The sequence below is a fragment of the Coenobita brevimanus genome, chromosome 21 (assembly GCF_032717465.1).
Source record: "Coenobita brevimanus isolate Jiangsu-jjx chromosome 21, ASM3271746v2, whole genome shotgun sequence".
Classification (NCBI taxonomy): domain Eukaryota; kingdom Metazoa; phylum Arthropoda; class Malacostraca; order Decapoda; family Coenobitidae; genus Coenobita; species Coenobita brevimanus.
In genome coordinates this window covers 19182758-19210465 of record NC_136974.1, presented here as the reverse complement: position 1 = coordinate 19210465, position 27708 = coordinate 19182758, and the positions used below count along the sequence as shown (strand labels likewise).

At 39.8% G+C, this 27708-nt stretch overlaps 1 protein-coding gene across 1 annotated transcript in view; it reads right to left on the bottom strand.

The window, feature by feature from the left end:
• The window catches only part of LOC145392114 (putative neural-cadherin 2), a 613300-nt gene that overhangs the window by 419861 nt on the left and 165731 nt on the right, over nt 1-27708 (bottom strand). Inside the window, exon 5 of the mRNA XM_080266567.1 lies at nt 16529-16548. Coding sequence (XP_080122693.1) covers nt 16529-16548 — 20 coding nt within the window. The remainder of the gene's footprint in view (nt 1-16528; nt 16549-27708) is intronic.

Sequence of the window (27708 nt, the reverse complement as noted above, 5' to 3'; positions counted from 1 at the left end):
AAATAGGAATTTAACCTTTGGGAATCGGCATAGGAAGTTAAAATCAGATGGGATGCTTTCAGAAGGGGATCAGAACTGATCACCATTGGTATAGGATGCACAGTTATGTATACAGTATAGAGAGATAGAGAGATAGATATACTGTATATACAACTATGTATCCTCCGAGACCAATGGTGATCATTTGTGATCCCCTTCTGAAAGCAACCCATCTGATTTTAACTTCATATATATATATCTATATATATATATATATATATATATCTATAGATATATATATATATATATATATATATATATATATATATATCGGAGTCTCTGTGGTACATTGGTAAAGTGTGCGTTTTCGTACACTGAAGAACAAGGGTTCGCGCCCTGCCAGGGTAATAAACTCTGGGAACGTTCTTCAGGCCACGTAGTGCATGGCGGACACAAGGGGTGCTGTGGTTGAACCAGTGTCGCATATATAACGCATGCTTGCACCCAGTCTGCTTGCGCGGGCCGATTGCACTTGGTTCACAGACTACACACACATCCAAAGCCACTCCCACCTTAAGTCGATTGGGTGCAAGCATACTAGTATGCGACACTAGTTCAACCACTGCACTCCTTGTGTCTACCATAGCAGCAAGTGGCTTGGTGAACGCTTCCCTAAGTTTTTACAACTCTGGCGGGAGGCGAACCCGCACTCACCAGCGTGCGAAACACACACTCTACCACTGTACCACAGATGCTCCACATATATATATATATATATATATATATATATATATATATATATATACTGTATATATATATATATATATAGAGAGAGAGAGAGAGAGAGAGAGAGAGAGAGAGAGGTGGATAGACAGACTGACTGACTGATAGACCGACAGACATAAATACAGACAGATAGATAGATAGATAGATTAAAACCATGGTAACAAAATAAAAAAAAAATACATTACAATTGGATGGAAAGATTTCGATAAATAAAGAGACATTATTAAATGTCGCTTGCCAATATTTACGAAACGAAATGTAACGAATGTATAATGCCAGCAATGACGTATGGTTCTGAGACCTGGAAACTGGCAAAATTGATGGGAAAAAAAACTAACTAACCCGTTTTCAGAGAGTAATGGAAAGGCCTGTGTTGAGAATATCTTTAAGAGACAGGAAAAGATCACTTGGGTGTTAGAACAGACTAAAGTCAAATTCATTATAGAAGTTACAAATGAACATAAATGGAGGTGGGCAGGTCATGTAGCAAGAATAAGGGGAAACCGATGGAGCAAGAGGCTGGCTGAATGGACATCAAGAGATTGTACGCATATCAAATAAAGGCTAGACAGGAGGTGGAGAGATGAGATAAAGAAATTTGCAAGGAAAACTTGGAAGAGATTGGCTCAGTCAAGGAATTCGTGGAGAAAGTTAGGGGAGGTTTTGGTTCAGCAATGGACTTGTAATGGCTGACGATGATGATAATGGTGATGATGATATATCTGTCTGTCTGTCTGTCTCTCTCTCTCTCTCTCTCTCTCTCTCTCTCTCTCTCTCTCTCTCTCTCTCTCTCGCTATATATATATATATATATATATATATGAACCCATGTGCATGAAATGACAGCTAGTAATATACTTTAGTGATGTGTGTGTGTGTGTGTGTGTGTGTGTGTGTGTGTGTGTGTGTGTGTGTGTGTGTGTGTGTGTGTGTGTGTGTGTGTGTGTGTGAAGAAACTCAGTTTTTTACCCATTTTACCCAAATTTGTCGGATGCATAAGGAGAAGGCTCTTACAGAAACTTACTGTACTTTAGAAGAATAATAGGTCAAAGGCTAAGGTCGCAGGGCCAAGTCAAACGTTAACCAAATAGTTTTTTTTTTTTTTTTTTAATAAAATTTTGAACAACCTTGCATGAAATGCTGAGGGTTAGGCAAGAAAAAAGTGACTCAATTATGACGTATAATCAGTCAAAAGTCACGGTCAAAGAGCAAAGTAAAATTTCAATTGATGGGTGTGACTACAAACAAAATTACTCAGACAATTTTTATCCGATTTTCACCCAAAATGGTGGAAGTGATTAGTTTTAGTCAACGAGTAAGACTTTTTTGGGACAAAAGGTCAAGAGTGAAAGTCACAGGGCGAAGTCAACTTAAACAGTTTTTATCAAATATAGACCAAACTTTGCGGATGGGTTGTGGATTAGGGAAGAAGAAAAAAATGGTTCTATTTTCAGACCCACAAGTCAAAAGTCAGGGTCACAAGAAAAGGTCATAAGCCTAGGTCATGGGGCAAGGTCAGCTCAAGCATCTGATCAAATCTGGACCAAACATGATGTGAAGGTCACATTCCAGCAAAAATGAACGTATTCAATTAGAAGATCAGTCAAGTTCAGTCTCACAGGGTCAAAGATTGACCCACTGTGCTTGATTGTGAACAAACTACACGAAGCAGTTTGACTTTTTTTTTTTTTTATATATATATACAAGCAGGTCAAAGGCCACTTGGCAAGGTCAACTTTTTATCATTTGTTGACTAAATTTTGTCGAAGTGCTAAAGTTAAATCATGGAAAAAGAGATTCAGCTTGGTGATTAACCATATTAAAAGGAAATATAACAGGAAAAGGTCAAACTTCATGGTCATTGATAATGGTAAACTCAAACAGTTTTGATCTGATTTGAACGAAAATTGGTGAAAGGGTTAAAGGTTAGAAAAGAGTTATATAATATGACTTTGAGAGCAGTCATTTGAAGGTCAGCGACAATGGGCAAAGTAAAATACCTGGCCCTAACACTAGCTGCTGCAATAGGGTGTTACACTCTTTGAGCACTCCTTGTTTGTTTATTTACTTATTTATTTATCTACTTTTAAAACTTATGTAAGGTTTCAACGTTTCAGAATATGATGCTTTGACTTCGAGAGAGGGGTTAGCACCACTCAGTTTTGATTACGACGCATGGTATTCGTGACAGGTCCTTCTAAATGTGTCCGTTAGGCAAGTTCTGAAACTGCAAAAATCTTATATTTAATCGTTTGGAATATTATGCAAAGGAAGTTGAAAAAATAATATTACAATTTTGCTCTAGGATGAAGTTTTCAACATTTTTTTGTTTTACTTAGGCTAGGTAAGTTTTGAATTTGGGGGAATTAGGTGTCCATCCTTCCGGAATCTGTTGAGGTGGTAATAGCCTAAACTCTAATGGGTTTAGCTGGAAGCAATATCACACCCCTCCGTTTTCTGTTTGCACGCATGAATCTCTCTCTCTCTCTCTCTCTCTCTCTCTCTCTCTCTGTATATATATATATATATATATATATATATATATATATATATATATATAATAACTGAACGGAGGAAGGAAAAACAAATGAGTAAAAAAAAAAAAAAACAATCCATACACCAGATTAATGGCGTCCTCCGTTCATAAAATATCTATAACAGTTAGACTTGAACAGCTGTGGGTTGAAATTTGGAGGGAAACAACTCTGGGGAAGCGAATTCCAGAGAGATGCAGTTCGGGGAATGAAAGAATTCTGATAGGCAGAAGTTCTGCAATATGGCTGAGTGACATTCCAGTCATGAGTGCTACCAGATGCCCGTGTGGCACGAGGGAAGGCATGGAGAGGTGGCACCATGGACGCAACTTCGTCTGAGCATTTGCCAAAAAAACATCTGTAAAATAATGCAAGGGAGGCAACATTCCTTCTTACTTGCAGGGGAGGTAGTTTGTATGTAATGACAGGGTTGTTAATGATTCTAACAGCTTAGTTCTCTCCACAACCATGCCACAAGGGTGAGCAATATTCAAGCTGAGAGCGCACATGTCTCTTATAAATTATAGCTAACTGCTCATCGGCGAAGAAGTTACGGACTCTGTACAATAATCCAAGTTTCTTTGAGGCGGTTTTAGCAAGTGATCTGACATGAGAGGTCCAGCTGAGGGCACTGTTAAGTGAGATGCCAAGAATTTCAATACTTTTGGAGATGGGAATATTAGTAGCACTGAAAGTAATGTACGAATCTCGCAATATCTGTCTATTAGTAAACTGTAGGTGGTGGCGACCATCATCCACTCACTTGATGTAGTGCTGCCTACTTCTTCCTTAGCCTTTATCATTCTTTTTCTGTACCTGGCCTCCTCTCTTCCTATTTCTCCCATCTTTCCTGTCACTACTTAATGCTTTTCTTTCCGTTACAGGTGGCTTTACATTGAGTGACAAGCCAAATGGTTTCCTGTAGGCCAAGAAACCATTTACAACTCTGGGTGGTAACCATATAACCAAACCATACGTGCTCCCTACATGTCAAGTGGATTGGTGGAGGGTTAGTGCCCCTCCCTGTAAAACAACTAACTCATAGATAGATCTTGATTTATGGAGATGGCTGTACTGAGTTGAGAGGGAGAGATATTAGACTTTGTACTGTAAATGGGGGTCTGAGTGTGAATGAACTATGTAGTGTTGAGTCATCTGCATATGAGTGAATGGGATTGTGGGTGACAGATAAGAGATCATTAATATGAACCAGAAATAGGGTTGGCTCCAGAACTGATCCTTGCGGCGCACACCGGCATTAATTGAGTGGAAATTGGAATACACATCATCTACTTTTACTCTTATTTTCCTGTCACTAAGATATGAAGAAATCAAAGGAACAAAAGACGTTAGTCCATAGCAAGGGAGTTTGGACAGCAGGGAATGGTGCCATACTCTGTCGAAAGCTTTAGAAATATCAAGAGCTACTGCATGAGTTCAATTGATTGATGGATGGTATGAGTTAAGAGATTGAGTATTTCAATAGTGGATCATTCGTGGTGAAAACAATATTGTCTATCACTAATTAAGTTGTTGGATTCAAGATGTTTAACAATGTGCTTATTAATTAAAGTTTCAAATACCTTACCAAGAGAAGATGTGACAGCTATTGGTCTGTAATCGGAGGGGTCAGACGAACTTCCTTTCTTCGGAACTGGGTGGATATTGGCTTCTCTCCATGAATTTGGGAATAAAGAAGTACGTATGCACAGTCTGAATAATTTAGCTAGGACAGAGGGAAGTTCAGGGGAACACTTTTTCAAAACATTTGGCGGAATTCCATCTGGGCCTGGAGCTTTGTTGGTAGGTAAATTGTCTAGGATGGATTTTACGTATCTTGTCTGTATCTTAAGTGGGGCAATTTCGGGAGAATCAAGTTCCAGTACTGGGACATTCTGGCTGGTATCGTCTATGGTAGAGTTTCTGGCAAAGGGACTGCCAAAGATATCTGCTTTCCCACGCGGGTCATTTGTAATGTTGCCATCTGAAGATTTTAGTGGGGGAATGGAAGATGACTTGTTAAAGTTATTATTGAAAGAATTAAGAGTTGACCAGAATAGTCTGTTGTCATTAGGGTTGTTAAGTAGTATTGATGCTTGCTTTTGAAGAATGTTTGATTTAGATAGATTTATTACAGCTTTTGCATGATTTCTAGCAATTTTAAATTGGGAGAGTGATTCAGATGTTTTTTATTTTAAGTAAGAGTTATATGCTAATGACTTTTGGGCTGTTGCTCTGGCACAGTTGCCATCAAACCATTTTGGAGAGTTTGATCTTTTAGTGAACTGTTGACTTGGTATGAATAAATCCATATCAGTTAGTATTAAGTCACAGATGTGGGACTGGGTAGAACTGGGATCACGAGAGAAGAAAGACTGCCATGGAATGTCAGCAAGATAATTTCTAAATCCATCCCAGTCTGCCCTATCAAAGTGCCATCGGGTCACCCTGACAGGTTCAGAACGGGGAGGTGTGGGAGGGTTAACTAATGAGGCTTTGATGAGATTGTGGTCAGAGGATCCAAGTGGTGACAGTACCTCTATCCTGTATTGATCTGGATTATTTGTCAAGAATAAATCCAAGAGATGGGCATTATGGTCAGGATTATCAGGTATTCTTGTTGGTTCCTTTACCAACTGGGTGAGATTAAACGATTCCGCAAACAGCTCGCACTCTAGACCAGCATCGTCAGTCCGGGCAGAATGCAATAACCATTCAACATTATGTATGTTAAAATCACCCAAAATGGTTATTTCGGTGCCAAGGGCAAGGTTAAGGTTACTCAACTGAGTGGATATGGAATCAAATACACTGGGTTCCGAAGAAGCATTGGGGGAATGATAAACTACACAAATATATTTGGTAATGTTTTGACAATTTAGTTTATATAATGAGTAATCAAAACTGGATGAAGTGAAGTTTAAAATAGTGTCAACTGCATATTGGGATTTGATATAAGAACAGGTGCTGCCCTTGTTACAGAAGTTTGTAAGGAGATGGTAACCGGGAAAACAAAATGGAGATATATCGGTAGAGGGTGAGATTTGTGGCTCTGTGAGGAAAAGGGCCAAAGTGGATATGGACTGAAGGAAAAAATGAACTGAATTTAAATTTGTGGTAAGGCTGCGGATGTTGGTAAAGAATATATATATATATATATATATATATATATATATATATATATATATATATATATATATATATATATATATATATATATATATATATATATATATATATATATATATATATATATGTGTGTGTGTGTGTGTGTGTGTGTGTGTGTTCGAACTCGAAAACTTATATAAAGAGGGAACTGCCACAGTTAAGTTACATAAAGACTCCGAAAAAATTAAGACCGAGGAGGACATATGTTAGGGGATACAAATTCACCAAAATTATTTACATTATGCCTAGAAGGTATTTTCAGAAAGCTAGACAGGAAAAACAAAGGAGTAAACACAGATGAAGAAAACTAAACCATTTAAGGTCTGCAGATGACACTGTCCTAATCTCAGAAACAACAGAGACATTGCAAGAAATGTGAAATAACCAAAATTAAGAAAGTCTCAATGTAGGGCTAAAGATGAACCGGAGTAAAATTACTTTTAATCCAAGAACACAAAAGAACGTTATCAGAATAAGCAAAGGAATTCTAGAAGCTGATGAGTACAAATACTTGGGCAAATACTAAACCTAACGAAAGACCATGATGGCAAAATATAACATACTGCAGTTGGATGGAACTCTTTCCATAAACACAGAGACATCATGAAAAGTAGCCTGTCAGTCTATGTTATAAAGATCCTATTTCTGTATGTTTGTTTGTTACCGTAACACAGGAAATCTGGCGCAACACTTCATAGTCTTTGTTAGAGCAAGGCACCATTACAATGCTCCAATTCGAAGAATAAAACAGTTTCCATTCCAGTTGGAGCCGTGGACTGGGAGGCCCTCAGGCAGTACTTCTTTGATTTTCCCTGGAATGATTATTGCTTCCATGGCCGGGAGCCATCTGAGTGTGCCTTGCACATTACGGAGGTTATTCTCTCGGGCATGGAAGCAAACATTCCATTCTCATATCCTTTGACTAACGCAAGAAAGCCTTGGTTTCATCACGTTTGTTCTAATGCTGTCCGCAACAAGGAGAGGGCCTACAAAAGGTACCGGAGCCAACCCACCCCTGAATCACATCTTTACGTTTCTGCCCGGAATTGTGCTAAGTCTGTTCTTCGCTCTATTAAAAATAATTTCATCAATACTAAATGCTCTCAACTCTCCAACTCGAATTTTTCCCGCTCCTTCTGGCACCTTGCCAAAAATCTTTCTAACAACTTTACCTCATCATCCTTCCCTCCTCTTTTCTACTCTGATGGTTCTGTAGCTATTTCTTCGACTGATAAAGCAGATCTCTTCGCGCAGACTTTCTCCTCCAATTCCACCTTAGACGATTCCGGTGCTGTTCCTCCATCACTTCCCCCCTCTGACTTGCTCATGGCTGACATTAAAATTTCTTCAGTTGATGTATTTTCTGCCATCACTGGCCTCAGTACTAACAAGGCATATGGGCCTGATGGGGTCCCTCCTGTTGTTCTCAAGAACTGTGCTTCTGTTCTTACACCCTGCCTAGGCAAACTCTTTCGCCTTTGTCTGTCAACTTGTACCTTTCCTTCTTGCTGGAAGTTTGCTCTCATTCAGCCAGTCCCAAAGAAGGGTGACCACTCCCAACCCTCCAGCTATCGTCCAATTGCTTTAACGTCCTGTATTTCAAAAGTTTTCCAGTCAATTCTCAATAGAAAAATTTTAAGGCATCTTTCCTATCACAACCTTCTTTCTGATCGTCAGTACAGGTTCCGTCAGGGACGCTCCACTGTCGATCTCCTCACCTACCTTTCAGACTCCTGGTCATCCTCCTTTCCGGACTTTGGCGAAAGCTTTGCCATTGCACTTGACATCTCAAAGGCTTTCGACCGAGTCTGGCATAAATCTTTAATTTCCAAACTGCCCACCTACGGTTTCTATCCTTCTATCTGTGCCTTCATCGCTAGCTTCCTTTCTGGTCGTTCTATAGCCGCTGTTGTAGATGGCCATCGTTCTTTTCCTAGATCTATCAACAGTGGTGTTCCTCACGGCTCTGTCCTATCACCAACTCTCTTCCTTTTATTCATCAATGATCTTCTAAGCTGTACATCTAACCCTATCCACTCATACGCTGATGACTCCACCCTTCACCTTTCCATTCGGTTCCCGCAACGCCCATCTCAACAATTACTTCAACAAACAAGAGATGAGGCTATGGCACACCTAATGTCTGACTTGGCTCGTATCTCTGACTGGGGTAAAAATAATATGGTTGTTTTTAATGCATCTAAGACTCAGTTCTTACACCTATCAACCCGTCAAAATCTTCCACAGGTATACCCACTAATGTTTAATAATATTCAGCTTAATCCTGCATCATCCTTGAACATGCTTGGGGTTTCATTTACTCAGACTTATCTTGGAAAGATCATATTACATCTCTTGTAAAATCTGCTTCCAAGAGATTGGGTGTGCTAAGCCGACTCTGCTCTTTCTTTACCCCTGCACAATTGTTGACTCTATACAGGGGTTTTATCCGCCCCTGTGTGGAGTACAACTCTCATGTGTGGGGAGGCTCCCCACATACAGCTCTTGTCAATAGGGTGGAGTCAAAGGCTTTTCGTCTCATTAACTCTCCTCCTCTTACTGACTCCCTTCAACCTCTGTCTCTTCGCCGCACTGTTGCATCTTTATCTTTTTTCTATCGCTACTTTAATGGTCACTGCTCCTCTGAACTGTCTGGTTGCATTCCTCCACCTCTACGATGGGCGCGTAGCACTCGTCTGGCAGCAAACTCTCATCCCTTTTCCGTCCAACTTTCTAATGCAAGAGTTAACCGTTACTCCCAGTCTTTCATTTATGCAACAGGTCAGCTCTGGAACTGTCTCCCTCTGTGTGTATTTCCTGCTGCCTATGATCTCCAGTCTTTCAAACGCAGTGTGTCCAGGCATCTCAAAATGATCGGATCTTGAATTTGGCTCTCTGTTGTATATTGTTTTTCTCTTGGAGGGAACTGTTACTGCGGGCTCATGGCCTTTGGTTCCTTCTTCCTCGCATTAAAAAAAAAAAAATTATTCTTACCCCACGGCACATTATTCGATTGGACTACAGTTTATTCTGTACCAAGTTACTGTTTTATCATGTCTCCTTTTTCAGTGCATGCTTTCTGTTCTCTGTGACAGTTTACCTTTGTTTTTTTTCTAAGACTCTCAGTTCATTGCTCTTTAGATTTGTCGGACACTCTCTGAGGTCAAACTAAAAATACCTTTGTCTATGGGTTGTTGAGTTACTGTACTGAGATACTGAGTTAATGAGTCCATTTACCTTACATCTGCTAGCCAAGAGCCGGCATCCCACAGCAGTTAATGTCATCATAATATAGGATATAGGACTTACGAGAATTATTTGTTGTCAGTTTGCATGTTAGATATTTTGATACTTACCGAATTTATTGTCTAAGCTTTGAGGATGTGTAAGGGAGGGCAAACTTTGATAGGTTAGTTTCAAAACGGTGTTGGTAACCCTCAGCTTCCCTCTAAGATGCACAGTTTTTGAGATAATAAGGTTTCCCTAAATTTTTGATTTGGTAAGTCGTGTAATTCTTAGAAGATGATGTATAATTTCTGAGAATGTGTAGAGGACTTTGAAATCACATGGCCTCCTTTCGGACTTTCTCTAGGTCCCACGATCTTCTAGGTACTTAAAATCTTCTAAAATATATATATATATATATATATATATATATATATATATATATATATAAAATTACCATAAATAGGAATTTAACCTTTGGGAATCGGCATAGGAAGTTGAAATCAGATGGGATGCTTTCAGAAGGGGATCAGAACTGATCACCATTGGTATAGGATGCACAGTTATGTATACATTATAGAGAGGTGGAGAGATAGTGATACTGTATATACAACTATGTATCCTCCGAGACCAATGGTGATCATTTGTGATCCCCTTCTGAAAGCAACCCATCTGATTTTAACTTCATATATATATATAAACATATACGGTATATATATATATATATATATATATATATATATATATATATATATATATATATATATATATATATCTGTGTCTCTGTGGTACATTGGTAAAGCGTGCGTTTTCGTACACTGAAGAACAAGGGTTCGCGCCCTGCCAGGGTAATAAACTCTGGGAACGTTCTTCAGGCCACGTACTGCATGGCGGACACAAGGGGTGCTGTGGTTGAACCAGTGTCGCATATATAACGCATGCTTGCACCCAGTGTGCTTGCGCGGGCCGATTGCACTTGGTTCACAGACTACACACACATCCAAAGCCACTCCAACACTACAATTACACTTACAAGCACTTCTCACCCTGCATACAATCTCTACCAGACAGCCTAAGCCACTTGGTAGAGATACATTGGCTGTATCATCCCCATTTCGGTCGGGATAGGCCGGTCCTGCAGTGGACACACAAACGGCTGATGAGATGAGATGAGATATATATATATCATCATCATCATCATCAGCTGTTGAGGTCCACTGCAGGACCGGCCTATCCCTACCGAAGCAGGGACGATACAGCCAATGTATCTCTACCTAGTGGCTTAGGCTGTCTGATAGAGACTGTATGTAGAGTGAGAAGTGCTTGTGAGTGTGATTGTAGTGTTGTAGTGGATTTGGATCTGTGTGTGTAGTCTGTAAACCAAGTGTAATCGGCCCGCCTTAAGCCGACTGGGTGGAAGCATACTAGTATGCGACACTAGTTCAACCACAGAACCCTTTGTGTCTACCATAGTAGCAAGTGGCTTGGTGAACGCTTCCCAAAGTTTTTACAACTCTGGCGGGAGGCGAACCCGCACTCACCAGCGTGCGAAACACACACTCTACCACTGTAACACAGATGCTCCACACATAGAGAGAGAGAGAGAGAGACTGACTGATTGATAGACTGACAGACATAAATATATACAGATAGATAGAAAGATAGATTAAAACCATGGTAACAAAATAAAAAAAAACGCATTACAATTGGATGGAAAGATTTCGATAAATAAAGAGACATTATTAAATGTCGCTTGCCAATATTTAGGAAACGAAATGTAACGAATGTATAATGCCAGCAATGACGTATGGTTCTGAGACCTGGAAACTGGCAAAATTGATGGGAAAAAAAACTAACTAACCCGTTTTCAGAGAGTAATGGAAAGGCCTGTGTTGAGAATATCTTTAAGAGACAGGAAAAGATCACTTGGGTGTTAGAACAGACTAAAGTCAAATTCATTATAGAAGTTACAAATGAACATAAATGGAGGTGGGCAGGTCATGTAGCAAGAATAAGGGGAAACCGATGGAGCAAGAGGCTGGCTAAATGGACATCAAGAGATTGTAAGCATATCAAATAAAGGCTAGACAGGAGGTGGAGAGATGAGATAAAGAAATTTGCAAGGAAAACTTGGAAGAGATTGGCTCAGTCAAGGAATTCGTGGAGAAGGTTAGGGGAGGTTTTGGTTCAGCAATGGACTTGTAATGGCTGACGATGATGATAATGGTGATGATGATATATCTGTCTGTCTGTCTGTCTGTCTGTCTGTCTGTCTCTCTCTCTCTCTCTCTCTCTCTCTCTCTCTCTCTATATATATATATATATATATATATATATATATATGAACCCATGTGCATGAAATGACAGCTAGTAATATACTTTAGTGATGTGTGTGTGTGTGTGTGTGTGTGTGTGTGTGTGTGTGTGTGTGTGTGTGTGTGTGTGTGAAGAAACTCAGTTTTTTACCCATTTTACCCAAATTTGTCGGATGCATAAGGAGAAGGCTCTTACAGAAACTTACTGTACTTTAGAAGAATAATAGGTCAAAGGCTAAGGTCGCAGGGCCAAGTCAAACGTTAACCAAACAAATAGAGTTTTTTTTTTAAATAAAATTTTGAACAACCTTGCATGAAATGCTGAGGGTTAGGCAAGAAAGAAGTGACTCAATTATGACGTATAATCAGTCAAAAGTCACGGTCAAAGAGCAAAGTAAAACTTCAATTGATGGGTGTAACTACAAACAAAATTACTCAGACAATTTTCATCCGATTTTCACCCAAAATGGTGGAAGTGATTAGTTTTAGTCAAGGAGTAAGACTTTTTTGGGACAAAAGGTCAAGAGTGAAAGTCACAGGGCGAAGTCAACTTAAACAGTTTTTATCAAATATAGACCAAACTTTACGGATGGGTTGTGGATTAGGGAAGAAGAAAAAAAATGGTTCTATTTTCAGACCCACAAGTCAAAAGTCAGGGTCACAAGAAAAGGTCATAAGCCTAGGTCATGGGGCAAGGTCAGCTCAAGCATCTGATCAAATCTGAACCAAACATGATGTGAAGGTCACATTCTAGCAAAAATGAACGTATTCCATTGGAAGATCAGTTAGTCTAAGGTCAGTCTCACAGGGTCAAAGATTGACCCACTGTGCTTGATTGTGACCAAACTACATGAAGCAGTTTGACTTTTATATATAAATATATATATATATATATATATATATATATATATATATATATACAAGCAGGTCAAAGGCCACTTGACAAGGTCAACTTTTTATCATTTGTTGAATAAATTTTGTCGAAGTGCTAAACTTAAATCATGGAAAAAGAGATTCAGCTTGGTGATTAACCATATTAAAAAGGAAATATAACAGGAAAAGGTCAAACTTCATGGTCATTGAGAATGGTAAACTCAAGCAGTTTTGATCTGATTTGAACGAAAATTGGTGAAAAGGTTAAAGGTTAGAAAAGAGTTATATAATATGACTTTGAGAGCAGTCTTTTGAAGGTCAGCGACAATGGGCAAAGTAAAATACCTGGCCCTAACACTAGCTGCTGCAATAGGGTGTTACACTCTTTGAGCACTCCTTGTTTGTTTATTTACTTATTTATTTATCTACTTTTAAAACTTATGTAAGGTTTCAACGTTTCAGAATATGATGCTTTGACTTCGAGAGAGGGGTTACCACCACTCAGTTTTGATTACGACGCATGGTATTCGTGACAGGTCCTTCTAAATGTGTCCGTTAGGCAAGTTCTGAAACTGTAAAAATCTTATATTTAATCGTTTGGAATATTATGCAAAGGAAGTTGAAAAAATAATATTACAATTTTGCTCTAGGATGAAGTTTTCAACATTTTTTTGTTTTACTTAGGCTAGGTAAGTTTTGAATTTGGGGGAATTAGGTGTTCCTCCTTCCGGAATCTGTTGAGGTGGTAATAGCCTAAACTCTAATGGGTTTAGCTGGAAGCAATATCACACCCCTCCGTTTTCTGTTTCCATGCATGAATCTCTCTCTCTCTCTCTCTCTCTCGCGCTCTCTCTCTCTATATATATATATATATATATATATATATATATATATATATATATATATAAAATAACTGAACGGAGGAAGGAAAAACAAATGAGTAAAAAAAAAAAAAAAAATCCATACACCAGATTACTGGCGTCCTCCGTTCATAAAATATCTATAACAGTTAGACTTGAACAGCTGTGGGTTGAAATTTGGAGGGAAACAACTCTGGGGAAGCGAATTCCAGAGCGATGCAGTTCGGGGAATGAAAGAATTCTGATACGCAGAAGTTCTGCAATATGGCTGAGTGACATTCCAGTCATGAATGCTACCAGATGCCCGTGTAGCACGAGGGAAGGCATGGAGAGGTGGCACCATGGACGCAACTTCGTCTGAGCATTTGCCAAAAAAATGTCTGTAAAATAATGCAAGGGAGGCAACATTCCTTCTTACTTGCAGGGGAGGTAGTTTATATGTAATGACAGGGTTGTTAATGATTCTAACAGCTTAGTTCTCTCCACAACCATGCCACAAGGGTGAGTAATATTCAAGCTGAAAGCGCACATGACTCTTATAAATTATAGCTAACTGCTCATCGGCGAAGAAGTTACGGACTCTGTACAATAATCCAAGTTTCTTTGAGGCAGTTTTAGCAAGTGATCTGACATGAGAGGTCCAGCAGAGGGCACTGTTAAGTGAGATGCCAAGAATCTCAATACTTTTGGAGATGGGAATATTAGTAGCACTGAAAGTAATGTACGAATCTCCCAATATCTGTCTATTAGTAAACTGTAGGTGGTGGTGACCATCATCCACTCACTTGATGTAGTGCTGCCTACTTCTTCCTTAGCCTTTATCATTCTTTTTCTGTGCCTGCCCTCATCTCTTCCTATTTCTCCCATCTTTCCTGTCACTACTTGATGCTTTTTTTTCCGTTACAGGTGGCTTTACATTGAGTGACAAGCCAAATGGTTTCCTGTAAGCCAAGAAACCATTTACAACTCTGGGTGGTAACCATATAACCAAACCATACGTGCTCCCTACATGTCAAGTGGGTTGGTGGAGGGTTAGTGCCCGTCCCTGTAAAACAACTAACTCAGAGTCAAATGGCCACCCCATACGGGATTATGGTCTCTGGCAATAGATAGATAGATAGACAGTAAACTGTATATATTTAGTTTTACTAGCATTAAAAGAGACAAGTTTGTTTTGTCCCCATGCACTGATCATAGATAGACCTTGATTTATGGAGATGGCTGTACTGAGTTGAGAGGGAGAGATATTAGACTTTGTACTGTAAATGGGGGTCTGAGTGTGAATGAACTATGTAGTGTTGCGTCATCTGCATATGAGTGAATGGGATTGTGGGTGACAGATAAGAGATCATTAATATGAACCAGAAATAGGGTTGGCTCCAGAACTGATCCTTGCGGCACACCGGCATTAATTGAGTGGAAATTGGAATACACATCATCTACTTTTACTCTTATTTTCCTGTCACTAACATAAGAAGAAATCAAAGGAACAAAAGACGTTAGTCCATAGCAAGGGAGTTTGGACAGCAGGGACCGGTGCCATACTCTGTTGAAAGCTTTAGAAATATCAAGAGCTACTGCATGAGTTCAATTGATTGATGGATGGTATGAGTTAAGAGATTGAGTATGTCAATGGTGGATCTTTCGTGGTGAAAACCATATTGTCTATCACTAATTAAGTTGTTGGATTCAAGATGTTTAACAGTGTGCTTATTAATTAAAGTTTCAAATACCTTACCAAGAGAGGATGTGACAGCTATTGGTCTGTAATCGGAGGGGTCAGACGAACTTCCTTTCTTCGGAATTGGGTGGATATTGGCTTCTTTCCATGAATTTGGAAATAAAGAAGTACGTATGCACAGTCTGAATAATTTAGCTAGGACAGAGGCAAGTTCAGGGGAACACTCTTTCAAAACAATTGGCGGAATTCCATCTGGGCCTGGAGCTTTGTTGGTAGGTAAATTTTCTAGGATGGATTTTACGTATCCTGTCTGTATTTTAAGTGGGGCAATTTCGGGAGAATCAAGTTCCAGTACTGGGACATTTTGGCTGGTATCATCTATGGTAGAGTTTCTGGCAAAGGGACTGGCAAAGATATCTGCATTCCCACGTGGGTCATTTGTAATATTGCCATCTGAAGATTTTAGTGGGGGAATGGAAGATGACTTGTTAAAGTTATAATTTAAAGAATTAAGAGTTGACAAGAATATTCTGTTGTCATTAGGGTTGTTAAGTAGTTTTGGTGCTTGCTTTTGAAGAAAGTTTGATTTAGATAGATTTAATACAGCTTTTGCATGATTTCTAGCAATTTTAAATTGGGAGAGTGATTCAGATGTTTTTTATTTTAAGTAAGAGTTATATGCTAATGACTTTTGGGCTGTTGCTCTGGCACAGTTGCCATCAAACCATTTTGGAGAGTTCGATCTTTTAGTGAACTGTTGACTTGGTATGAATAAATCCATATCAGTTAGTATTAAGTCACAGATGTGGGACTGGGTAGAATTGGGATCACGAGAGAAGAAAGACTGCCATGGAATGTCAGCAAGATAATTTCTAAATCCATCCCAGTCTGCCCTATCAAAGTGCCATCGGGTCACAACGGGGAGGTGTGGGAGGGTTAACTAATGAGGCTTTGATGAGATTGTGGTCGGAGGATCCAAGTGGTGACAGTACCTCTATCCTGTATTGATCTGGATTATTTGTCAAAAATAAATCCAAGAGATGGGCATTATGGTCAGGATTATCAGGTATTCTTGTTGGTTGCTTTACCAACTGGGTGAGATTAAACGATTCCGCAAACAGCTCGCACTCTAGACCAGCATCGTCAGTCCGGGCAGAATGCAATAACCATTCAACACTGTGTATGTTAAAATCACCCAAAATGGTAATTTCATTGCCAAGGGCAAGGTCAAGGTTACTCAACTGAGTGGATATGGAATCAAATGCACTGGGTTCCGAAGAAGCATTGGGGGAACGATAAACTACACAAATATATTTGGTAATGTTTTGACAATTTAGTTTATATAATGAGTAATCAAAACTGGATGAAGTGAAGTTTAAAATAGTGTCAAGTGCATATTGGGATTTGATATAAGAACAGGTGCTGCCCTTGTTACGGAAGTTTGTAAGGAGATGGTAACCGGGAAAACAAAATGGAGATATATCGGTAGAGGGTGAGATTTGTGGTTCTGTGAGGAAAAGGGCCAAAGTGAATATGGACTGAAGGAAAAAATGAACTGAGTTTAAATTTGTGGTAAGGCTGCGGATGTTGGTAAAGACTATATATACACACACACACACACACACACACATATATATATATATATATATATATATATATATATATATATATATATATATGTGTGTGTGTGTGTGTGTGTGTGTGTGTGTGTGTGTTCGAACTCGAAAACTTATATAAAGAGGGAACTGCCACAGTTAAGTTACATAAAGACTCGGAAAAAATTAAGACCGAGGAGGACATATGTTAGGGGATACAAATTCACCAAAATTATTTACATTATGCCTAGAAGGTATTTTCAGAAAGCTAGACAGGAAAAACAAAGGAGTAAACACAGATGAAGAAAACTAAACCATTTAAGGTCCGCAGATGACATTGTCCTAATCTCAGAAACAACAGAGACATTGCAAGAAATGTGAAATAACCAAAATTAAGAAAGTCTCAATGTAGGGCTAAAGATGAACCGGAGTAAAAATTACTTTTAATCCAAGAACACCAAAGAACGTTGTCAGAATAAGCAAAGGAATTCTAGAAGTTGATGAGCACAAATACTTGGGGCAAACACTAAACCTAACGAAAGTCCATGATGGCAAAAAAAAAAAAAAATAACATACTGCAGTTGGATGGAACTCTTTCCATAAACACAGAGACATCATGAAAAGTAGCCTGTCAGTCTATGTTATAAAGATCCTATTTCTGTATGTTTGTTTGTTACCGTAACACAGGAAGTCTGGCGCAACACTTCACAGTCTTTGTTAGAGCAAGACACCATTAAAATGCTCCAATTCGAAGAATAAAACAGTTTCCATTCCAGTTGGGCCACCAGTTCCCTAGTTGTGACTCATTTCTGGTCTTCTGCTTTTAGTGGAGGGAATGGATTCGTCCTTGGTCTGGCACTGAAATTACCGGCATGACAGAATAGAGAACAGTAATGTGTTTGTAGTATTGTCACTCTCTCGCCTCTCCTTCCTCTCTCCTTTTACTCCTATATCACTGTATAATGCTATAGTGCAATGTAGTATAATAGCAAGCACTACTATTCTGCCTCTCTCTCTCTCTCTCTCTCTCTCTCTCTCTCTCTCTCTCTCTCTTCAACGAGATGTCCCAGAAGGACAAAATAAAGAAAAATTCCTCCCTCCGTCTCGCTCACAAGGGCATTTGTCTTCTTAGTATAATAGGAAAAGTGTATGGTAGGATACTTATTGACAGAGTTAGAGAAAGAACAGAGAAATTAGTTGGAGAAGAACAGGGAGGCTTTAGGAAGGGAAGAGGTTGTGTAGATCAGATATTCATTCTTAGATCTTTAGTGGAAAAGTTTCTAGAGAAGGGAAAGAAGTTGTATGCGGCTTTCATGGATTTGGAGAAAGCATATGACAGGGTGGATAGACAAGGATTGTGGAAAGTGTTAAGAATATATGGAGTAGATGGGAAGTTGTTGAATGCTGTGAAGAGTATGTACGATGGTGCGAAGGCTGCCGTGCGTGTGGATGGTGAACAAGGTGAATTTTTCTCTTTGAAAGTTGGGCTGAAACAGGGATGTGTCATGTCTCCATGGTTGTTCAATCTGTACATGGATGGGGTAATAAAAGAGGTACAAGGTAGGGTAGTGGATGTTGGAGGGGCCCTGGTGAGAGAGGATAGCGTTTGGAAACTCCCTGTAATGTTGTTTGCAGATGATACTGTGTTGTTGAGTGAAGACGAAGGGGAGCTCCAAGGCTTGGTGGATGAGTTTGAGAGAGTGTGTAAGAAACGGAATCTAAAGGTGAATGTAGGGAAGAGTAAAGTGATGGTCTTTGAGAGGGGTGAAGTCAGTGAATGTACAGCGAGGTTGGATGGTGAGGAACTGGAAAATGTGAGTACGTTTAAGTACTTGGGTAGTGTGATGAGTAAGGATGGAAGTTTGGAGGGTGAAGTGCTTGAAAGGGTACAGCAGGGAAGAAAGGTTGCTGGTTCTTTGAAAGCATTGATAAGAAACAGGGAAGTGAGCATGGAAGTGAAAAAGTTACTACATGACAGTATTGTGATACCAACTCTAACGTATGGAAGTGAAGCTTGGACGTTGTTGAAAGGACACAAGTCAAGAGTGAGAGCAGTGGAAATGAGTTATTTAAGAGGAGCCTGTGGAGTCACATGGAGAGACAGGCTGACGAATGAGGATATAAAGGAGCATTGTGGTGTGGATGTGGATGTGATAGGAAGCGTTATGAGGAACACACTGAGGTGGTTTGGCCATGTGGAGAGGCTGGAGGGTGAAAGACTGACGAAGAGAGTGTATGTGAGTGAGGTGGAGGAGGGAAGAGGGAGGGGGAGGCCGAGGATGAGATGGAGGGATGGGGTGGAGAGGTATATGAGAGAGGGGGGTGTGAGTTGGGAGCAGGGCAGTGAAATGGCGGGGGACAGGGCGACTTGGAGGCGATTTGTTTGTGGCCACCCCGAACGAGATTGAGGCGTCTGGCAATAGATAGATAGATAGTCTCGCTCACGGCTTGAATATTTCAAGTTTCTGTTACCTTTTGACTGAAAATTGGAACTGAGTACTCATGGAGAGGAGGCCATCGATGGCAGCCTTTAAGCAAGTATGAATGAAACGAAAAGTATATAATAAATGTATAATTCCAGGAATGACATACGGTTGTGAGACCTGGAAACTAACAAAATCGATGGAAAATTAACTAATCTGTTGAAAAAGCAATGGAAAGGTCAATGTTGGAAATATCTTTAAGAGACAGGAAAAGATCAACCCGGGTGAGAGAGCAGACTAAAATCAGACATTATGGAAGTTATAAAAGAACAGAAATGGAGGATGGCAAGTCATGTAGTGACAATAAGGGATACCCAGTGAGCAAGAGCCTGACTGGCTAAACTCTAGGGGACTGAAAGTGTAGCAGAGAAAGGCCAGGCAGGAGGCAGAGATGAGATAGAGAAGTTTGCAGGCAGCACATGGCAGAGATTGGCTCAGTCAAGGAATTCGTGAGAAGGTTGAGGGAGGCCTTTGTTCAGCAGTGGACTCTCAGTGGCTGATGATGATGATGATGATGATTTTATATATATATATATATATATATATATATATATATATATATATATATATATATATATACATATATATATATATATATATATATATATATATATATATATATATATATATATATATATATATATATATATATATATATATATATATATATATATATATATATATATATATATATATATATATATATACATATATATATATATATATATATATATATATATATATATATATATATATATATATTGCCAGACGCCTCAATCCCGTTTGGGGTGGCCACAAACAAATCGCCTCCAAGTCGCCCTGTCCCCCGCCATTTCACTGCCCTGCTCCCAACTCACACCCCCTCTCTCATATACCTCTCCACCCCATCCCTCCATCTCATCCTCGGCCTCCCCCTCCCTCTTCCCCCCTCCACCTCACTCACATACACTCTCTTCGTCAGTCTTTCACCCTCCATCCTCTCCACATAGCCAAACCACCTCAGTGTGTTCCTCATAACGCTTCCTATCACATCCACATCAACACCACAATGCTCCTTTATATCCTCATTCGTCAGCCTGTCTCTCCATGTGACTCCACATGCTCCTCTTAAAAAACTCATTTCCACTGCTCTCACTCTTGACTTGTGTCCTTCCAACAAAGTCCAAGCTTCACTTCCGTTGGTATCACAATACTGTCATGCAGTAACTTTTTCACTTCCATGCTCACTTCCCTGTTTCTTATCACTGCTTTCAAAGAACCAGCAACCTTTCTTCCCTGCTGTACCCTTTCAAGCACTTCACCCTCCAAACCTCCATCCTTACTCATCACACTACCCAAGTACTTAAACGTACTCACATTTTCAAATTCCTCACCATCCAACCTCGCTGTACATTCACTGACTTCACCTCTCTCAAAGACCATCACTTTACTCTTCCCTACATTCACCTTTAGATTCCGTTTCTTACACACTCTCTCAAACTCATCCACCAAGCCTTGCAGCTCCCCTTCGTCTTCACTCAACAACACAGTATCATCTGCAAACAACAGTACAGGGAGTTTCCAAACACTATCCTCTCTCACCAGGGCCACTTCAACATCCACTACTCTACCTTGTACCTCTTTTATTACCCCATCCATGTACAGATTGAACAACCATGGAGACATGACATCCCTGTTTCAAACCAACTTTCAAAGAAAAAAATTCACTTAGTTCACCATCCACACGCACTGCAGCCTTTGCACCATCGTACATACTCTTCACAGCATTCAACAACTTCCCATCTACTCCATATATTCTTAACACTTTCCACAATCCTTGTCTATCCACCCTGTCATATGCTTTCTCCAAATCCATGAAAGCCGCATACAACTTCTTTCCCTTCTCTAGAAACTTTTCCACTAAAGATCTAAGAATGAATATCTGATCTACACAACCTCTTCCCTTCCTAAAGCCTCCCTGTTCTTCTCCAACTAATTTCTCTGTTCTTTCTCTAACTCTGTCAATAAGTATCCTACCATACACTTTTCCTATTATACTAAGAAGACAAATGCCCCTATGATTACCACACACTTCTTTTTCCCCTTTTCCTTTGTACAAGGGAATAATTATACCTGACTTCCAATCCTCCGGGACTCTACCTTCCTCCCAGGCCAATCTGCACATCTTCCACATCTATTCTACTACTATCTCTCCCCCATGCTTCAGCATTTCACCACACATTCCATCAATTCCTGGGGCTTTCCCCTATTTAACTTTCTTCATTGCTTCCACAACTTCTATCCTACTGATTTCTTCCTGTCTTCTCACCTCCCTCCTTCTCCCAGCCATTCCCCAGCCACTTATACTCGCATTACTTCCATCCTCTACTTTCAACAATTCCTTAAAGTGTTCTCTTCATCTGCTCACTTTTTCTCCCTTCTCCACTAGTAATCTACCATTTTTATCTTTCACTCCCCTGCTAACTTCACTTCCACCCTGTCTTACTCTTTTCACCTCTCTCCAGAACATTTTCTTACAGTCCCTCCACTTTACACTCAAATTCCTTCCAAATTCCTCATCCACTCTCTTCTTACTCTCCCTTACTAATCTTTTCACCTCTCTCTTTCTTTCTACATATAACTCCCTCTACCACCTCTCAACTTCTTCCACGCCCCTATTTCTCATCCATTCATTGTATGCTTTCTTCTTTTGTGTCACAGCCTGTTTCACCTCTTCAGTCCACCACGCTGTTCCTTGCACCCCCCTCCGTCTTCTCTTCCTTCCACACACCACATCACATGCTGCACATATTTCTTCTGTAAATATGCTACACACACCTTCCACATCTCCCATCTGCTCCAATTCATATTTACCCAATATATTAGCTTAGCTTTTGTAATAAAGATTTTGTGTATCTGATTTGGAGTTTTGATGGGACAGGATTGTAGACATATTTGATTTTGACGATTATAGTAAAATTAGATATATGGAGGAAGAGACAAATAGGCAAATGGATTAGTCAGATGGGTGACTAACTGAATGGATATATTGATAAGTTGATATATGGGAAAAGTTGGCATCTGGGAGCTTTTCTGGGTATATGGGGTGTTCCAAGCATCACTGGATTATAAGACACCACGTCTTTGATGGTAAACTAATACTGTACACATATTCCTGGGATCTCATTTCTTTTTTTTTTTACATTAGCATTTTCCAAGGGTCAGTCAACAATGACCATTATTCACTGCATGTGACAAGATGGAAATATGAGGAAGAAGTAGCGAGAGTGAAAGACAATTAGTGGAGAAGCTGCGAACAAAGGTATGGCAGACAAATACCTGGTAAAGTATTACAGGAGTTAACCTGCCAACTCCTGTTGACGTATATATACATCCACATGTTTTGTCACTGTGACTCCTGTTGACGTATATAAATGCGCAGCAATTGCAAGGTCCCTAATTTGCACAATTTTCAAATTTCACGCTTGATTCTTTGTACATATACACGGGACACCTTCCTCTACAAGACGCCAGGCAGGGTCAATGTCTTACCCCGCATGACCTCCCCCCCCCCACACGCCATTGTCTCAGCAATTCATCTGTTACCAGTGACCTGGCCAGTAAAGACATGTCGTGCCAGGGTACAAAACTCAAGGCCAGAGTGATTCCCCAATCGATGACAATGTGGAGGACAAAGTTTATGTAGCATTAGAGGAAGAAACAGTCAGAAATGATGATCAGGTAATGTCACCAAAAAAGGTCAGGAATGCTGATGAGTTAGTGAGTGAAACAATGCTTATAATGCCTATATTACCGTTTGAAAACCAATATACTCATACTACATATAAATTCGTACCAAATAAATGAATAAATACTGTTTATGAGTGGTGTGGAATAGTTACCCTCCCATAGGACTCGTTTTCTTTGGAGCCAGCCTGATAGAAAACACAGTAAGGTAAGGGGTACTGCTACCTGTATCCAGTATTTTAAACCTCAGTTGAGCAATTTCTCTATGAATTTTCGATGTTTCTCACCAAAAGCGGAGGTTTGAGCCAAAAAAAATTTTTTCCAAAATTGGTTGGGATTGGGGGGGCGGGGTAAGTGGTGGAAAATCGGTCGGGATGGGGCGGGTTAATGAACTGGGAACAAATGGATGTGAGCACTTTGTGGACTGCATACAAGCATTAGCTTAAGAGTTATTATGGTGTATGTAACACTGGGAGAACAGCAGCTAGTCAGTAATGCACAATGTGGTTGGATGAAGAGTTTCAGAGAGTAGTTAGCAGAGAGAAAGAGAAAGCTGTGATTAGAATGGATGCATGAACTGGGTTAAAATGAATGAAGACAAGAATAAGCATACACTCAAAGTAAGAAACACACAAAAAAAAACAAGAAAAGAAAAATAAAGACAGAAGTGAATGATGATCTTGGAAGAAAAATGATTGCAATACAGTATATTATGAAAATAGCCCATTACTCACAGAGATCCAAATCTTTCCCTCTACTGACAGTTCCCCAGTTTGTTTTCCTGGTTGCCATCTCCTCACAAACTTCCAAAACAAGGGTGGCACCTTTTGGTATATCAATTCTGATATTGCAGTTGACACTGTTTTGAGCTTCACATCAGCTAACTTTGAATATTCATTATATATACTAAAATATCTAAATATCGGTAGAGAGGCAGCCTGCAGTCCTGATGGACCCAGGTTCGAATCCTGGCTGGGACAGGGAACAGTTTAAGGATTTGAATTTCATAGAAGCAGACTTTCCTGATCTACCAGATGACTCGCTGACATGTCATAAAAGTATCCCCGCTAATACCAATACACCAGTCCTGTATGAGACAACCCTAGCATGTAATCAATATGGATGGTGGGTGTTAGTGCCGAAGTGGTGACATGTGGAGGTGTAGGAGGGCTACTGGGCCTTGGGATAGGCTACTGCCCCCGAGATATAGGCCCTGAAGCCTTTGCCCAGAGTCGGACACATAAAAAAAAAAAAAAAAAAATCTATACAGTGTATCGCTCCCCCAGTGCTGCTTCAGTACCCAGCATTTTTTATCCCATATTCACACAGTTGACCAACCTTAACTGCACCCTTACCACTGAAATTACAGTTTTGGGTGATTTTAACATCCATAATGTACAAAGGATATTGCATTCTGCCAGGACTGACGATATTGCTCTAGAATGCAAGAAGTTTGCAGAATCATTTAATCTTACACAATTGGTAAAACAATCAACCAGAATACCAGATAATCCTGACCATCACACCTACCTCCTGGACCTATTCCTAACAAATAATCCAGATCAGTACAGGATAGAGGTATTGTCACCATTTGGAACCCCCAACAACAATCTCATCAAAGCCTCATTAGCCAGTTGCCACAAACCTCCCTATTCCGAACCTGTCAGAGTGACCATATGGTACTTTGATAGAGCTGACTGGGAAGGATTTAGAAATTATCTTGCTGATATTCCATGGCAGTCTTTTTCCTCCATTGACATCAATTCTACCCAGTCCTACATTAATGGCTTAACCCATTGTGTCTGGGTGACACGTATATGTGAAGACCTGGGGACATGCAGGTGACATGTATACACGACGACCCGGGGACATCTGGGTGACATGTATACATGATCTATTGTTTTGCGGCATAGTTTGAATATTCTGTGTGTTGTTTTCAACACAGGCAGCCACTGGCAACCCTCCTGCATGCATCCGAGTCTTGCTCCAGTTACCTGCATATCTTCGTAATGGATAGATCTATGCAAAAGTTTTCCCTGTGTTCGAATCCTTGGCTGAGTGCCCGCAGCCACCATCTTCAACACCAATGAAGTCCAAAGGCCGGAAAAGAAAAGGCCTTAGTGACAGTGCTATAGGGAGAGAACTCAAGGTGATATTATTGCCAGTTGTGAGTGGAGAAATTGACTCTTCCTCTGAGGAAAGCAACTGCCATAATGAGTGTCAATGTTTACACATCGCATGAGGAATGTGGATCACGTGAGTCCTCCACTGTGCCCCCATTGTTTCACCCTGTACGTTCATCTGCTATTGCTGATGACGGGAATGGTTCAGAGGGTATTGACGAACCTGGAGAGGGGGATTGTGGCACGGATGAGGAGATCGAAGAGAAGGTAGGGACTGGAGAAAGGAAGGAGGTGGAGGAGGGGGTGAAGAGGGAGAAGGGAGGAGGAAATGCGGTGCATCAAGCCTTGTGCCACCGTTGTGTCTACTTATGTGAATAATGGAAACAGAAAATTTGTTATAGTGAAATCAGTGCCTTATTTTTTATTGAAAGTTTTTGCATGTGTATGTTTGTTATGATCAAAATGTACAAATCATAGGAAAAAAAAAAAAGTCTGTTACAGTGGGAAATATAGTGGAGTGGAGAAAGGGAGAAGGGGGGGAGGAGGGAAGAGGAAAGGCAGTGCCTCATGCCATCACTGTGTCTATTTATGCGAATAATGGAAGCAGAAGGTTTGTTTCATGATGAAATCAATGCCTTATTTTTTTTATTGAACGTTTCCTTGTGTGTACAGTATAATTATCATGATGAAAAGGTCTAAATCACAGAAAAAAAATTCTGTTATAGTGGAAAATATTTTTGATTATAGACAGTCTGTGAATAACTATTTTTTTCACAATATTTCATTTTTAGGTTTTACGTAGTAGTAGTAGTAGTAGTTGTAGTTGTAGTAGTAGTGGCAGTAGTTTTAGTAGTGGTAGTAATAGTAGCAGTTGTAGTAGTGATAGCAGTAGTAGTAGTAATTGTAGTAGTAGTGGTAGTAGTTGTAGTAGTGGTAGTTGTAGCAGTAACAGTAGTAATAGTAGTTTTCGTAGTAGCTGTTGTAATACCCAGACTTTTAGTGGCACAGCAGTGCTAGAATCAAGCAACAATGCAAACCAAACATACATCTCCGTATGTGTGTGTGTGTGTAAGGTGGTGGTAGCGAAGTGATGGTGAGGCAAGTATGCGTGCCTTTACATGAAGCAATTAACCTCCAAGGTCATTGCTATGGTTCCCAGACTCTCAACAGCACTCGCACTACATTTTTGAAAAAACATAGGTGGAAATGGTGTTTGTGGTGGACTGTGTGTTATCGTGGAGGGCTAGTATAAGGCTTAGTTGTGTCACTGCACATCTGCCATACACATGGACACATGCAAAAAAACTACAAAAATTGCCCCCTTTCCCCACTCACTCTCTCTGACTACACGTCCCTCACGGAAAACTTGGGGCCATCAGTTTGAAGTTGAAGGATGATTGAGTATTATAGCACTTACTTTTCTATTTTTGGTTAAGTATTAGCCGAGATATGAAGGTTTAAAAACAGACGATTCTCTTAGGAATGCCTTGCTGGGAGACGGGCTGGAGGGGAATATATGCTGGACACAATGGGTTAATACAAGCTGGTACTCCTCAAAATGGTTTGACAGCAATTGTGCTAGAGTAGTGACCCAAAAGTCCTTTGCATATTACTTTTGCTTAAAATATAAAACATCTGAATTGCTGTCGATTTAAAATTCCCAGAAACCATTCAAAAACAGTGATAAATCTTGCTAACTCAAATTTACTTCACAACCAAGTATCCAAACAATTAACACTAATGACAGTAAAATACTTTAGTCAACTCTCAGTTCTTACAATAATAATTTTAGCAAGTCATTACCCATTCCCCCACTAAAATCTTCAATTGGTAACACTGTAAATGGCCCATGTGGAAAAGTAAACATCCCAGGCAGAACATCTGCCTGAAACTCTACATTAGAGGAAGTCAGCCAGAACGTCCCTGTACTAGAACATGACTCTCCCGAAATTCCTACACATATGATACACACTACATATATACAATCCATCCTAGACAATTTACCAACCAACAAAGTTCCAGGTCTCGCTAGAATTCTATTTCTCTTGGAAAAGTGTTCCCCAGAACTTGCTCCTGTTTTAGCTAGATTATTCATACTATGCATATGAACTTCTTCATTCCCTGATTCATGGAAGAAGCCAATATCCACCCAATTCCGAAGAAAGGAAATTCCTCTGACCCCTCTGATTACAGATTAATTGCTATCACATCTTCTCTTAATATTTTGAGACTGTAATTAATTAAACATTGTTGACCATCCTGAATCTAACAATTTGTGACAGACAGTATGGTTTTTGCCATGAAATATCAACTGCTGATATCCTACGTATTCTGACTCATATTATTCATCAGCCAATTGA